The sequence below is a fragment of the Mercenaria mercenaria genome, chromosome 12 (genome assembly GCF_021730395.1).
Source record: "Mercenaria mercenaria strain notata chromosome 12, MADL_Memer_1, whole genome shotgun sequence".
In the NCBI taxonomy this organism is placed as follows: domain Eukaryota; kingdom Metazoa; phylum Mollusca; class Bivalvia; order Venerida; family Veneridae; genus Mercenaria; species Mercenaria mercenaria.
In genome coordinates, this window is record NC_069372.1 from 43,786,500 (window position 1) to 43,803,488 (window position 16,989).

At 36.1% G+C, this 16,989-nt stretch overlaps 1 protein-coding gene across 2 annotated transcripts; it reads right to left on the minus strand.

Moving 5' to 3' along the window:
• Positions 1-2,398: 2,398 nt before the first annotated feature.
• LOC123534112 (uncharacterized) lies at positions 2,399-16,294 on the minus strand. 2 transcript variants are annotated; one of them, XM_045316193.2, is made up of 3 exons: positions 16,141-16,294; positions 6,689-7,092; positions 2,399-5,227 (listed from the first exon to the last, which is right to left on the minus strand). In XM_045316193.2, the coding sequence occupies exons 2-3, from the start codon at positions 6,818-6,820 to the stop codon at positions 3,179-3,181; spliced, it is 2,181 nt and encodes a 726-aa protein (XP_045172128.2). In that variant the 5' UTR covers positions 6,821-7,092; positions 16,141-16,294; the 3' UTR covers positions 2,399-3,178. The 2 variants fall into 2 exon arrangements, with proteins under 2 accessions (XP_045172128.2, XP_045172127.2); XM_045316192.2 differs by lacking the exon at positions 16,141-16,294 and adding an exon at positions 7,390-7,840.
• Positions 16,295-16,989: the final 695 nt, after the last annotated feature.

Consider the following 16,989-nt stretch of genomic DNA (forward strand, 5'->3'; position numbering starts at 1 on the left):
ACATCAGATGCAAAGGAAACATTAGGATTTTTATGTAGAAACATCCAGACTACAAACCAACATATTAAGGAAAGAGCCTATAAGACCATGGTAAAACCGCAATTAGAGTATGCCTCTACAGTCTAGAGACCCCACACACATACCAACATTGATAAATTAGAAAAAGTTCAAAAAAGATCTGTTAGATGGGTTAAAAATAATTATTCTACCTATGACAGTGTCACCAGCATGCGGAACGAGTTTGGTTTGCAGACTTTACAGGACAGACGCGACCTAGCCCAACTGACCATGTTTTTTAAGATCGGGTATGGATTAGTTGCGGTACCAGTTCCATCTTACTTAGAAAGGCCTGTGAGAATGACCCGGCATATGCATGAACTCTCCTTCCGTCAAGTCCATACTGAAGCAAATTATTTCAAATACTCCTTCCAATATACTGTCGTATTGTGGAACCACCTGCCATCTCAAACTGTACTCCAGCCTGACCTTGAGGGGTTCAAACGATGTCTTGACCCCTCGGTCCTCTCTTACCGCCCCTGAACTCGCAAAGCGGATGTTTTTAAACCCTTTTTCGTATTTCGTCTTACTTAACACTTTCATCTCACTATCTTCATTTTGTGACGTGCAACCCGGCTATTATACCCGTGAGGGGAGTCCAGCCGTATACAAAAATAGATAGATAGATGATGTCAAATTGCCCATAGTTGTTTTGGCACCGGAAGGCCAAAGAACACAACTATTATAGTGTGCTGTTTTGGCTCGGTAGGTCAAAGTTCATGATAACAACTCATGGTTGTTTTCTCGTCAGAAGGTCAAATTCATTATAATAAATTGCTCATGTTTTCAAGTTTTAACGTCAGATGGCTAAAATCATGATAATGAATTGCCCATATTTTCAGAAGCTGTCTGAAGGTCGATGATTATGATATCACATTGCCCATCTTTTGTTGTTTTACCATCGGATAGACAATGATCATGAAAATAACTTGAAAGCTTGTTGTGCCAATGAAAACGAACAAAAATTGACAGTACTTTGTTGCTTTACCGTCAACATCATAAATTTCCGGTGGTTCGGTGGTTTGTTTTATCGATCACGTTTGTAATTATGTCTACCACACCGCTGGGAGACATATTGATTTACTCCTGTCTGGCTGTGTGTCCGTCCGTCCGTCTGTTACAAACCTTGTCCGCACTCTAAATCGAACATTTCTCATTTAATCTTCACCAAACTTGAACAAAATGTGTTTGCCAATAATTCCTCGGCCAAGTTTAATAACTAGCCAAATCGGCCCGGGCACTTCGGGATTATGGCCCTTGAAACATTGTTTTAATAATCAAAGCACTTAAAGTGTGATTAGGTTGTATCAAAGCTGGGTTGTATCAAAGCACTGAAAGTCTGATTGGATTGTTTTTTATAATCAAAACACTGAAAGTCTGATTGGGAATTAGGAATTTATAGGGAGTAGAGTTTACGCTCGAACATTTCTCATCCGATCTTCTACTACTATTCAGATGATTAGGCAGTTGTGGGAGACATGCGCTTTTCTCAAAAGCAGCTCCAGTTTGACCATGATTTACTACTAGTTTTTTGGCGTCTGTAGGTCAATGGACACTTGGACACTTTTAAAAATGTCCGCGAACTATTTTGGCACAAACTCGAGCTGTTCAGTACTTCTGCATCCAAATGTTTGTACACATGATTATGCTGACAAATTGCGAGTTTCCCGACTAGCCTAGTGGTAGAGCGTCCGCTTCGAGTGCGGGAGGTCGTTGATTCGATCCCCGGCCGCGTCATACCAAAGACGTAAAAAAAAAATGGTACTAGCAGCTTCCTCGCTTGGCGCTCAGCATTAAGGGGATAGTGCTAGGACTGGTCAGCCCGGTGTCAGTATAATGTGACTGGGTGGGGTATCATGCCACGTGTCTACAGCGTGATATAATTCCAGTGAGGCAGCACTATAAAGTTGGGCATTGTGCTCACTGCTACAAATAGACACCGTCGTTTATATGACTGAAAAAATGTTGAAAAAGACGTTAAAACCGAACACACACATACGCACGCACACACACGCACGCACATTCCCGACTAGCGAATAATGCAACATTAATTCAACCAGAAGTGCACACCTGAGAAGAAGCAATCATATTCATCATACAAAAGAATTCTGCTCCCTTAATATGGTTCAAACCCACAGTCCAGACGCGCCAGTATTTCAAAGTTAACAGGTTTTTCCCGTGACTTTTAAACGCAGTATGGCGCATTAATGTTTACATATATATGACACATGTTAGTGTTAATAAACTTCGTATTCATGTCTAGATTCTAACAATAACAAGATAGCTAAACATAATTTAAACTGGAGGCCCTTATGTACGGTCAATGTCACAATGATAAACATACATTTAAAAATTTATTTTTTCACTGTGTTAGTAAATACAACAGATTAAATGTTAAATGAAATATCACAAATATATCACAAATCATTACAAATATATCACAAACATAATTCTTATTGTATCACAGTAAAGAAAAAAGATCTTAAATAAATTATGCAAATCAACAATATCAACATTTAATAACTACGGACGAAAATAACTGTTTCAAAATCTAATCTCTATTGTTACAAGTGTTATGCTGCACGCAACATTGTTAATTAACCATAACTGAACTAAAACAGTTTATTCAATAAAAGAACTGTTAACATTAAACATATCAGTTCTGTTTATCTACAACTATTTATATACAATCGTTTGTTTGTTTAGAAGTTGGAAAGATATACCGAAAAACAAGACCTTGAAATACAGAACTTGATAGTTAGACAGACATTATTAAAAGACTTTTATCATTATTTAATAACGTATACATTTTTTCTAAGAGTGTACACGTGTTAATGTGAACGCAACACTATATTTGTGAAGCATTGCATGCCCGTTTTTTTGTTGTTGTTTTTTCTTCAAACAAAAACAGCGTGAATTTTATCTAGCATGCGTGCGAAGCAAAACGGCTGAATCACAATGTAAAAATGCACGTGTATAATCTCCTAATTAACATCGTCTGTAAGTCTGAGCTTCTACAAATCAGGGACAAGTTGTCTAGTTTTTGTTACATTTGCATATCCGTACTACAGTAATAATTTGGATTGAAAGGAAGTTTGCCATCCAATCAAACTTGATTAATTTACGCGTTTAAACTTTTTACCGTTCTTCCACTCCGGCGCTCATGCCTTGAAACTTCGTTAAAACTGTGACGTAAGTTAGTGACCTCACGCTTTAACGTCGATGACGTCAGACTCATCGCCATGCGCACCTGCATCAGCCATGGCTTTTCTTTAAACGTGTTAGCAATGGCTAAAGACTTTACTGCTCTATCTCTAGCATCTGTGCCTTGATATTGTGTTACAAGATTCATCATTGGAATTACAATATCGTCCTCGCGCACACCATTGTGGTAAAAAAATGGCCGAAGATCGTGCTCCGTGCTGATTGCCGGAAGTGGAACAGCCCCTTCCGCTTTCGATTTCCTACCTTGCTGCAGTAACATGGCGGCTGAGAGCTTTTTCTTCTTTTTGTTTGCAAGAGACATGGACGTTCCAGCCCTTTCCATGGTTTTATCGGATTTTGCCGAAGTTAGGCTACCTCTATCTCTTTCTTTAATTGGCTCTTTGGGCTCTTTATTCTCTTTATTTTCGCTTGTGGATTTTACTTTCATGTTTGGCATAGATGCGCTCATATCTGTAGTTTTCGCTCGTGAAATTACACCGGTGCGGATATATTTTCGGCCTTTTTCCGGAACGACACTCAACTTTTCAGCTGGATCTAATTTTTCTTCGTCGGGATTGCCATGAGCAACAGAAGGCTGTGACTGAGATAAAGTCATGTTAATCCTGGCCTTTTCCATAATAGGAGGAAGCTTTGTATCTTTATCTGTATTCGAATCTTTAACGTCGCCTCCATCCGGGGATTCTTCTCTCTCTTGACCGTCAGGTTTATCTCCCTTCAAGACATTCTTCAGGCCGGCACCCAGCATTGCACCGACGCTTGACCGCCCGACCATTTTACCCCAACGAGTATTTTGCCGGAATTTGGGACCGTAAGTCTGAACTGCCGTCAAGTGTTTGAAATACGATTCAGGATCTCCGTCACTTTCCGATGTCGAGTTGTTATTTTCATTTGCTTGTCGTCTTCGGTCCCTCATACTTTGTACATTTTTGGATTTTCCGTTCATTGGACTGACTGAATACCCGTCCACAATGACACCGTGGCTTACAAGTGGCCCAGTGTTGAAAGAACGACGCTTTAGAGAAGACTTGTTAGGGCCAAACTTCATAAATGCTTTTTCCTTACATCTTTCGCACCAGAGCTTGATTCTTCTAAATGTTTGCAAGGTCATAGATTGGCTACGAGTCACGGGGACTCGAACCCACTGCTTTGTCAACAAGAAAGAGGCACACGGTCGCTGTTTATTTCGAAGGGCCAGATTGAGCGGTGTTAGACTGTGGCCATCTCTAGCCATTGAGCAAGTGATATCAGTATTCACAAAAAGTCTTAATACTCCAAGCTGTCCAAACTCGGCGGCTTCGTGCACGGCGGACCTCATTGTCTCAGTGTGTGACTGTTCTTTACACCATTGTCTACTAGGATGTTCACCTATCGGCTCATCTGGACGGATTCCCGATTTTATGCAAGTGCGTGCCAAGTCTACGCATCCAAAATGGGCGGCTATGTATAACACTACTTTGAGTTGAAATCGAGACTGTATCTCGTCTGATACAATCAAAGGCATTACGCTAGGTGTCAATCCCAATATGCTGTAATTTATCAGCTCTGTCCATCCGTCCCAACTCTCCATGTAAACAGTGTCTCCACATTCTATACTGTAATCGAACAGAACATGTCTGTCAAACAATTCCAAATTATCACGTGAAACTAATCTAAAAATAGAAACCGGTAGTCCGGATTTCTTGGACACCATTGTTCTCAGATCGTCAACCAGAAGCTTTTCAACAAAGTAGTCATCCATAATCTCAATAACTTCACCACTGTGTGAACATTTCACAAACAGGACTGGCTTGACCTCCTCTTTCATGCAGACTTTCACAGTTGACCCAGGTACAATCCCCAAATCCGTAAAAATCCATGCATCGTTCAGATCTGATCCGGCATAAGACACCACCAGAACTTTCTTGTCTTGTTTTACCAGATCATCAAAATAAATGTTAAGTTTGACCTGAAATGTAAGAAAAACGAAATTAAGTAATATGTTGGTGCATGTTAACGTTAAAGACCGGCCAAAGATGGGAAGAAAAAGAAATCTAGTTGGTAAAGGGTGAAATAACTTTTCTCCCTGCGGAATTTTGTATTCAAGAGTCCACTGGGGGAAATATGATATTTCTTTCTAATTTTGTTTCTTTGTTTTCTTGTATTAAAGTTTGTCAGGGTCTTTCTCTTGGTTCAAAGCTTGAGACTGCTGATCTATACGTTCTAGAGTTTGACTTTTACGTAAGGCCCTGTTAATGGTCAAAGTATATTTTGAATGACCATCCCCGTAAAATACACCGGGCAGAGAAATGGTAACCACTTTCCGACAACATAAGCGCAGGGAAGACCGCCCGGCCGAATAACCTCGGATGCACCACATACTTAACACATACTGACTTAATTATACATTTTGTAAAAGTTCCAAAGGATCAGGATTTTCGAAGTAAAAGAGGTGGGATAATCCTCAAAAGTTTAATCTACAGGTTAGGACTCGATTAACCTATATTGCTGAAAGCACCGTTTGAACTTTTCCTTTTACTGTATCGAAAGAAAATTGATTTCCATGCCTTATAAAACTGAATCTTTGCGTTGATGAGTTTGTTTCAAATGCAAAGCCGGTCTCCATTCACTAACCTTTACAAGTATCCTGTACAGTTGGCTCAATAAAATTTCTTAATATCTGAACTATATGAACTTCTGAGAGATAAAAGTCCCACATTATTGGATTAACGCTACTTTACTCTCTATATACAAGTATAACTTCTTACATCGTTGTAAAATGGTTCTACTTTATTATCTAAAATCGACATCAGCTGTACAACCCTTCGCTTGCAAAATATTAGATTCACTACGATAGAACGCGATTTAAAATGAGAACTGGTCACTTAAAATTCAAACTCCCGCTTTACACAGTCACAGTTTCTAGTGTTTAAAGAATACATTTTAGTTGTACGGTGGAATATAGTTTCACATTTTCAAAAAGTAATCATTTAGTTTTGCTTTGGGTTGGGGGTAATTTTTCTGATGAATTCTGTGGGCTGAATAAGATATATTAAAACAATGTTTTAGATAAAATGAGTCGGTGCTCTCAAAGCTTAGGTAGTTACGATCTTTATTGTCAACACGTTATTCTGAAAAAAAAACGGCCCTTTCAAATCATGGTGTCACTGAAAATATAATTGGAGCGGTGGTTAAGGTGTCGGCCACTCAACCCGGAGGTCGTTGATTCGAGCCCAACTAGGATCACGCCCATACCTTCTCATGTGACACCAGTAATGGGTTTTTCAGGAAGCGGACTCGAAGGTAATTCGAATAAGCGCCAAGCTTTCATTACAACCGAGCTAAAATAAATAACTAACACAAAAAAATACACTCAGATATGAACTGAAAACTTTTGTTAACTATATCGTCGCCGGCTCTAGTACATTACCTGTATCATTTTCTTCACCTCCCCCACCGTGGAACCAATAGGCACATCTATCGCGACCCTTTCTCCTTCGTGTACTCCAAATATCAACATACTCGGGGCTCTGTGTGTTTTGCATTCGGAACTTATGGACATCAATTTCTAAACTCTTTTCTCCTGCCACACTCAGATTCCCGCCAAAAATCCTTTAGTTTCTTTCCTCTTTTGCTCCCTGACAAGAACAGGTAGTAGCTATATTTGTCCGCTTATCTTTCCACTTTTTGCCTCAAAATCACAGTTTGAATTTTCCTCACCACGGAAAATTTTCCGAGTCAGGAAATGTTAAAAAATTAAGATCCACAAATACCACTGAAGACTGTTTTTTATTTCAAAAACACTCTATCCGCAATCCCGACACTGTTTACTTTCTGAAATGAAAAATTAAAATATTCAACTTCAGTATTACATTGTGACTCCACTTGAATTTTATTCAAACACTCTCTAACTTAAGACACGCCAGTGAGAGAATTGTCAATAGGCGTATTCTGATATATTCCCCTAGACCGAGTTTGTAATAAACGAATTAAACATCTACAATTTTTATCTACCGACTTAAAGAAATGACATAACAATTAATTCCAATTAATCCACATTGAAAACCAATGATTATGTAATAATAAACAATTTACTGCAATTTTATGAAACGCATTTTATGAAAAGATTACCTTGATAGTTATTAGCCATGTTGTTTTTAAATTTATCCTTCACAATCTTTTATTAAAAATAAAATTTTAAAGACCGTTCATCAATTACTGCAATACTTCTTCAATGTGTCCATACATAAACTAATACAGTCAGTTGATAGGCAAAATATATTTTGGTATTAATGCGGATTATAGATCTTGACGATCAACATATAAATGCGATTGGCTCGATTTGACTTTAAATATTGTTGCGATTTGGCAATTAATTTTGTTAAGGACGAAACGGCTTGATATAGACTGATATAAATTGATGTATATTTAATATTTCTTTTTGGCTTATATACAAAAATACAAATTAAATTAAACTGTAACCGAGATTCGAGTTTTTGATCGATTCCCTGTTTGTGATAAGAAACATTTGTACAGTGATATTAGTAATTATTAGTCGTCATTTTTTTCTTTCAAGGTCACATATTATTTAAAACGTTTAGTCCCAATTGTGTTTAAACAGAACCTTGTTTTTAAACGACTAGTTAAGCCATGCCGCAGAGAGAGGCATTATCACAGACAGCAGTCTCTATTTAAGCCCTGCGTCTTAACCTTTAGCATGCAATTTTTCTATAATGGACTGGTCCATCATTCAAATTGGGCAATACCATTCGAAGGGATGTTTACTGAAAATTTACTGACAGAATAGCGAACAGAATAGACTACACGGATGTGCAGGCTGATCTTGGTCTGCACTGGCCGCAAAGGCGGAATCACTTGCCGCCAGCAGGATATATGTTAAAGGGAAGAATAATTGTTATATTCGGCTATTCTATTAAAGGGGTTAAAATTCTTCCAGCCCGTCTGTATATACTCAATAGGTGGGAAACAGAATTATCGTGAGTTTAAATCTCGGGCATGGCACTAGTTCTGCTTGTTGGCTTGACCGACGACAATGTATTTGAAGTTATTTGTCCGTCATCTTTTATTGTCAGTAAGTTGCGTAGAATAATGTCATTTATCAGTGCTGGCACATAATATAGGCTGATTTGACAAAATTAATTTCGAAGAGCATGCAGTAAGACTCCGCCTATATATTGCGCTGTCAGTTTAAAAGTACAGAAAGTAAAAAATATAAAACTGTCCTTGAAAAAAAATTTTTTTTACCTATTATGTACTCCAGTTTTTAAATCAATTATATTACCAGTAATGCACTCAATTTATTTCCTTTTTTTTTTTAAACGCTTGCGTAAAGAAGAGTTTTCATATTTCTTAATTTGATAAATTTATGGGATTTTAGATATCTTCATGACATACATGGTAATAGAAGATTTAATGTATAGGTTCAGTAAGGTATTCTTGATCAAAATTAGTTGGCCATACGTATAGAAGTAGATTTATTACCTCAAATTTAAGCCTGTAACTTATTGACAATAGCTTTATTAGGGCCATTTTATATCATTCTGTTGAATCGGTATATGCCTTATTTACATACGGCATTAAAGGTAGCAAAGGGGATTACTCTATACACTTGAAACATGGAATACTTTCTCAAAATCAAACACTTAAGACCTGGGCGAAATTAAACATTAGAAGTGCGAATATATCAAATACATTTCAAGGGGGTTTGCAACGTTCAAAAACAAAATACACTAAGATATTAAGGAGGAATGAGGAAAAACACCCTGGGCCGCAATATTGACCAGAATATTTCAGTTGCTTGATAAAACAGTTACTAGTTCCCAGCTTTTTAAATGCTACTAGATTACTTCCTGTATATATTTAGATGTATGAAGGTTATAACACACTAAATAGCTGTTATTCTTTATTCTATATAAAATTGACCTATTTCCAATGACCGCAGCCCACATCAGGACCCATTTTAAATGTCTGTAACTTACATTTTCTTGAAGAATATTGTCAGTGCTAACTAAAGATCAAGCGAAAAGTGGGGGTCATGTTTGATGCAAGAAAAATAATTTCAGTCAAACACACAAACTGCAAAATTAGCTAAAAAATGAGACCCCAAATTATACTGGTGGTGTATGATCTAAGTTTCCATGAAAATTTTTGTCATTTTAGCAAAAAACAAGAGCTGTCTCCGTAGGATGACACATGCCCCCGATGGCACTTTGAATGAATAGTTATGGCCAATGTTAGAGTTTAGGACCTTTGACCTACGGAGCTGGGTCTTGCGCGCGACACATCGTCTTACTGTGTCACACATTCATGCATAGTTATTTTAAAATGCATGCATGAATGACAAAGATAAGGACCGGACATGCCCATCAATGCACTATCATGAAAAATGATCTTTAACGTCTAAGTGTGACCTTGACCTTTGAGCTACGGACCTGGGTCTTGCGCACTGCACGTCGTCTTACTGTAGTACACATTCATGCCAAGTTATTTGAAAATCCATCCATCGATGACAAAGATATGGACCGGACACGCCCATCAATGCACTATCCTTTAACGTCTAAGTGTGACCTTGACCTTTGAGCTACAGACCTGGGTCTTGCGCACTGCACGTCGTCTGACTGTGGTACACATTCATGCCAAGTTATTTGAAAATCCATCCATCGATGACAAAGATATGGACCGGACACGCCCATCAATGCACTATCCTTTAACGTCTAAGTGTGACCTTGACCTTTGAGCTACGGACCTGGGTCTTGCGTACTGCACGTCGTCTGACTGTGGTACACATTCATGCCAAGTTATTTGAAAATCCATCCATCGATGACAAAGATATGGACCGGACACGCCCAACAATGCACTATCCTTTAACGTCTAAGTGTGACCTTGACCTTTGAGCTACGGACCTGGGTCTTGCGCACTGCACGTCGTCTGACTGTGGTACACATTCATGCCAAGTTATTTGAAAATCCATCCATCGATGACAAAGATATGGACCGGACACGAAAATTGCGGACAGACCGACAGACCGACAGACAGACAGACGGTTCAAAAACTATATGCCTCCCTTCGGGGGCATAAAAATGCAAAGAAAATAAGGAAAATAGCTCTACAGAGCAAAAAACTGAGGACTATTTGTATCCGCCATTACGCCATTTTTTTCGCGCCATTTTTCTATTTAGTGTCTGTATGCTTATAATAAAAACTTTTTTTCTCTGACACCGTGCCAGTTTCATTTGAAATGTACAAGAACCCAAATGCATTGAAAAATACAAGGTTTTAGCTTGATATCAACAGTTTCCAAGTTTTTACGGCATTTTCAGTACCATAAGACAAAGCGTCAGATTTTGTCAAAAATAGCTGTCGCGACATAATTTTGAAGCAGTTACCCTAAATGCAGCCTTGTTTTGCCCTGTTTTGACATTTTCTACTCTGATCTGCATGCAAATTACACATTTAAACTGTTTAATATGTTCATTTTTACCTCTGATAGCCAGAAAATAGCAATCAGTAGCCTATAAATATGCAGTTTTTGAGAAAAATACACCCAAAACAGTGAAAATGTGATATTTTTGGGTTTTATCCTCATTTTCAACAAAATTGCAATTAATTTGTCATTTTCTATCAAATTCTAATCAAAGTAGCCCATTTCCACCATCATCTGGCCAGATTTCATTTTTCACCAATGTCATCTAAGGTTATAACACACTAAATAGTTGTTGTTCTTTATTCTATATAAAATTGACCTAATTCCAATGACCGCAGCACACATCAGGACCCATTTTAAATGTCTGTAACTTACATTTTCTTGAAGAATATTGTCAGTGCTAACTAAAGATCAAGAGAAAAGTGGGGGTCATGTTTGATGCAAGAAAAATAATTTCAGTCAAACACACAAACTGCAAAATCAGCTAAAAAATAAGACCCCAAATTATGATGGTGGTGTATGATCTAAGTTTCCATGAAAAATTTTGTCATGTTGTTATTTCATTATGAAAATGCTACCTACATGTCAAGCATAGATCTGTCATGTGATTTTAGCCAAAAAAAATGCAAAGAAAATAAGGAAAATAGCTCTACAGGGCAAAAAAAACTGAGGACTATTTGTATCCGCCATTATGCGATACCATTTTTTTGGCGCCATTTTTCTATTTAGTGTCTGTATGCCTGAAGCGTCTTTTTACTAATGGTGATACTTCAAATAGTGAAAATGAACATTTTTGAAATATTTTATATATACACTGATATTTGAGCTATACTGTACGGAAGCATCTCCACGAAAGAAAATAAAACAAGAAATAAAGCTGCACGTTAAGTAGGTGCACACGTGCACAATTCTTATTATGTTGTACGTAAAATAACCCGTTCAGACACTCTTACTTAAGCGGATGATTTATTTTTTTCAAAAGACGATAGAACAGTTTAGAAATGCATATTTAGTAGGTACCTGTCAACTTAATGCATAATATTTATAAATTTTTATAAAGAAAATCATCATATTACCTATGGTAAATTTAACAAGAAAATATCAAATACTTGATCATACATTATAAGTTAACCGACGCTTCTTTATTGATAGAAAGAATCTATTGAGTTAAATGCAGCACAGTTTCTTTCGCCTTTGATGAACCGCTATTCAAAGTATGCTTCAATAAATTTTAATCATTTTTATTTTCACTCGCCTAAACATTTTCCATCTCCTTTGCATTAAGATGACATCATGTTTTGGTTTACATTTTAAATATATTCTCTGTAAACATAAAAAGTTTGATAAAAAATATACATGTAGCAACATTAGATGTTATAAACCCCCGAATTAACCTCGGAGTATTCAAACGTTTCCATTTATATGCAATGGTCATTTCCTAGTCCAGTGGCTAGAGTATTCCCTAACATTAAACAATAGTCTAACAACGCAAACCAACTTCTTTTTTATTATCAATATAAGAAGCCCAAACGTCTAGTATTAGTGTGTCTGGTCTGACAGCTTGTTCTGAAAGGGACTACAATTCTTAATGTAAGTAACTTAATGGCGTGGGCAAAACCCGAGGGGAATATCAAAATATATTTTTAAAAAACCACTATTGTGCCGCAAATTTGTCTTGTTCCTGATCATAAATGGTGTTTGTACTGTTCTTAAATTGACCAAGGCGACATTTTGCATTTTTGTTCCTGTCTTAAAATGTATATATACAATGATGTACAGTTGTATACGTTTATTAAATCACCTGCTGGTCAGTGGTAAACAGTTTTGACTACTGACCGGCAAGTCATTCAATAAGTCTTTTATTACATGACATAAGAAATAAATGTTCACATCTTTTCTTCCAAGTTTTGACTTTAACCCAACAAGATTTGGTGCTAAAATATAGACCAGTCAATACTACAAACTATGGACCGGCGATTTATATAAGCACTCCGGTCATAAAAAGCATATGTCCGTAAATAAAAAAGAAACACTCTTAGCCACCTTCATGAAAAAGTTTACTCTAAAAGAGATTATATAAAAGCTGTATGATGTATGTTTGGTAATGTTCTTTGCTACTATACAATCGTATGCAAACATACTATATTTCCATTTTAGGGTATACCCTACCCTTGAATGACCGTTTTATAGATTTCATGACATAGCAAATATTTTGATTTCCGTCCCGCATATAATATCCTATCGACGAACCTATATATAGAGTAAGTCATAGAGAAATGACCAAAACTCTTACAGCTTTTACCATTTTAGTGTTAATGCAAGTCTTAAATAAATGTTTTACTTAAGATCCGGATATGTTGAATAAATACCATGAGACCTCTTGGAGTTCTCTTTATAGATGTCCATTTTGACATTTTGTGTTTATTCGCTGAAGGGTATTGGGGCAAACTTCTATTACAAAAACCTTGATGTCAGTTAATATACATTATGATTGTCAATGATGTATTCAAACTTTACATTTAATTATATCTATTGATATTGACGTCATATAATTTTATTATTACATTGAACTTTAGTAATAAATAAAGATATTAAATCAAATCGATAACATAACCGATATTTCTCAATATCATTTTCAACTTAACTTTGTACTTTATAAATGAGTTATTAAGAGTCTTGAGGAAAGTCAGGAAACCGTCAGTTGATTAAAAAAAGTTTCGTTTAACAGAAAACGGTACCGCGGTTCGAAGCCCACTTTGGTGTACTCCTGTCTCACAGTCATCAACGGTGTTTCTACAAGATAACCCTCTTTCTTTCTACATTTTTAAGCCAAGATAGATAAAATAATTTAAACTTCTGGTCGTAAAAATCTGAAAGCCTGTAATCTTGCAGTAATACTAGGACAAAATACATAACAAAATTAACAAACATCTTTACAGAGCAGCCTTTTAGGGGCCGTGACCAGGCTTCTTTGTGAAAATAAACTATGTGGTCACATGGCATGCTTGGACGTAGAACTTCTAAGTGTAAAATTGAAGACAAAAAACATCGAAATTTTATCATTAATAGCTCTTTAAAAATGTCAACAAATCAGAGCTTATAAATTTGCTCAAGCCACTTAGAGCATTTGTAGTATAAATATTTACAATAATATGTACACACTTTTAAATATGTAATTAGTGTGAACAAATGGTTGACTATTTTTGTCTGTGCCAAATCAGTTGTATTACGCTACATACTACTTCACCTAAGGTTAAAATTTCCGTTTTGATTATGATATTTAATCCAAAGTGTTACAAAAGTAAAATAACAGAACATTGTAACAATCAAATGTCAATTTATAGTTCAAATCAAATCTTACAAAAGATATAAAGAAAGGAATTTCTATAGTTAAACAACAGTTTAAAAACTAGGATATATTTTAGCATATCAAAATGCGCTGATGAACTAAAATGTATCTCACTTAATGAAATAGCACAAATTTGATTTATTTTGCGATAACATCTTATTTTCTCTATGTTTCTTAGAAAAATCTTTCTGTGGACCATAGTTATGTTCATCAGATATTTTTCTTGTAAGATTTCATGCATAATAAGGGTTCTTCTTCTTCTTTTATTTTTTTCTCAGTGCAGTGTGAGAGAATACACCGGTCGGAAAGATAAATGAAATGAAAAGTTTACACAGTTTCTTCCTTAGGGAGTTAGAAAAGGGATCTACTTTTCAGGTTAATGTGTGTATCAGTTCAGATTATGTGGGTTTTTTTACACATCTCCTATGGAACGACCCAGTCACGAGCTGTCCATCAGAAAGAAAACAAGACGTATCAAGATAATCCAGTTTGTAATATTCTTTTACATTATTGAACAATTATCTGACATTACAGAATTTGAAACCGTCTTAAATTTCGATTTAATGTCTCTTGCTTTAAAAGACAAGACTTTTTGAGCCACTAGCAAGGTTACCAGATAAATTTTTACTTTGGTTGCGGTTTAAATCACGCTGCCAGTTAATCAGTTGAATGTCATGTCGGGACTTACCTGTGCTAATGATAAAGAAACTCTTGATCATGGGTCATGACAAAACTTCAGAAATGGACGGGCATCTAGGTAGAAGCATCGACATTCAAATGTCTGCCACATTTTTAAAAAATATCAACACCGGCCTACCACGGACTAAGAGCGACGGGAAGCAGTTACCCCAAGTCTGCGATTTAAAGGGACCAAAGTATCAGAATAGAAAAAAAAACAACATTACTGCATTTAAAAAAAATACCCTTCGTGTGTCTTATCTTTTCCTTAGTAAAAATGAGTAGGGGAGTAGCGCTGTGCAGTCGATCATATGTCTGCTGGCCTCCGGATCAGGAAGTCGCAAGCTCGAACAATCACGTACAAACTGCGACTGTATATTTCATAACAACATAAATGTTCTTAGTAATGCTCTTGTCTAAAAATCAGAGTAACAAAATAAACTGATATACTATGTATCTTAAAAATGGCAAATATTCTATTTCTTTTCAATGAAACAAACAATTCTCTGTTTGGAGCAGTGGATCTATCCGCGCAGTGCAGAGTAAATGAATCATGTAGTATGCATGCAAGAAGACATTAAATATGCAAATTGTGATTGTTATATCAAACAACATGGCAGCGAGCTTCATGGCTACGTGAATATACGATGAACTGATAATCGATTGTTGTTTATTTCGTTTAATTAAACAGATAAAAATCCATGAATATTAAATACACGAGTTTACACAGAAACGGTGTACATTACAAGAGTTATTGAAACTTAACTAAGGACGAACAGCAAGCTCAAAAATTTTGTTTGAATAGCCAAACATCAGTAGATACAAGAGAGAGAGAGAGAGAGAGAGAGAGAGAGAGCATAATCCTTGAGAGACTTTTTAATTCATTGTGAGCTGACGCCTGTTTATCTTTTTTCAGCAGATATTTCTTTAAATTCTTTTCTTTTCTGTATAAGAAAGGGTATTCTTGCGCATTTGGGTATCATTCTGATATTTTATAAAAGTAAGAGCTCCCACGATGATGCATTGCAATAATGACAAAACGACGTACAGCAATATTGACAACAAACATTTATTAAAAGCAGAATTATACGAAAATTATCTGCCGACAAAACCAGTGTGGGGTGTTTCAGTGTAAGTGTAATAAAATACGCAACGTTCTACCAGTTCTAACCTCGTTCAATCTTCTTTTTTATTCAGGCATCATTCTTTTCAATGATTAAATATTATTTTACATTAGCATACCTATTGTATTATTTTGACATAGGTAATCATATATGCCAACGTACACTCGAAATACTGAAGTTTGTATTCATAATTTGCCAACTCTGTACCTATATATAAATCAAAGACAAATCAACATACTGATTTTGCATGTTTGCTCACCTTGTTCAAATATGTAAAAATATTTTACCTCTAAAGGTATATCCAGGTCACTGATGTTGAATAATTTGAATTATTTTACTCGACGTAAAAATTCCCAGCCTTGTTTGAAAAGCAATATATTAAAAAATACACACAAACTGTAACCCTACCGTGGTATAGATCGATCTACAATGTAATGGGCTTCGTATTTTAGTTTAGATAATTGACACAGAATAGATAGTTTTTAAAACTCTGAATATCAGAGGTATTGAGTTTATATATTATTATAAGAGTATTGGATTCTTTCGGATACAAATCCATTTAGACACTTAGACAAGTCAATAGCTGACCTCGAATAAATTGATCATGCAATGTTTTATAAAAATGTTAAATAATAAATATCTGATCTTAGATATTGTAAGAAATATAGATAAAGTTGGATGGAAATGGTATTAAACCAACACTAAGGAAAAATTCACAGGCGGTTCAAGGTCTCGCCAACTTTAAAAAACAATAAGGCATCGATTCGAGCACTGAATGCCCATTACCTTGTATGATCTACTGGACAGCGTTGCTGTCAGATGAATATTATTAACTAAATCGAAATTTCGATTTAACACCTTGAAATTTAGAAATGTGGACTTCGAAATTTCGAGTTACGTGAGTTGAAGGTTTCGAGTTAATAGGGCCTTCGTATTCGCAAAATTTGAGCGTTTGCCTATCTGTCAAAATGTTAATGAGATACATTTTGTACTTCTCCTACACACATGAGCCGGGAAGTTATTTTATTGACTCTTCGACTGAAAATGTAAAGTGGATACATCTATCTACACATACATATATGGTATAAAGCATGTAGGGACTTGAATATATACCAGCATATATCCATGTATGACAT

What these genes read in the sequence shown, in the direction of transcription:
- LOC123534112 (XM_045316193.2), bottom strand. Translation starts at nt 6,820, where the DNA reads ATGTCCATAAGTTCCGAATGCAAAACACACAGAGCCCCGAGTATGTTG. An exon ending in AGGTGAAGAAAATGATACAG is followed by an intron (nt 5,228 to 6,688) that starts GTAATGTACTAG and finishes CTTACATTTCAG; the next exon opens with GTCAAACTTAACATTTATTT.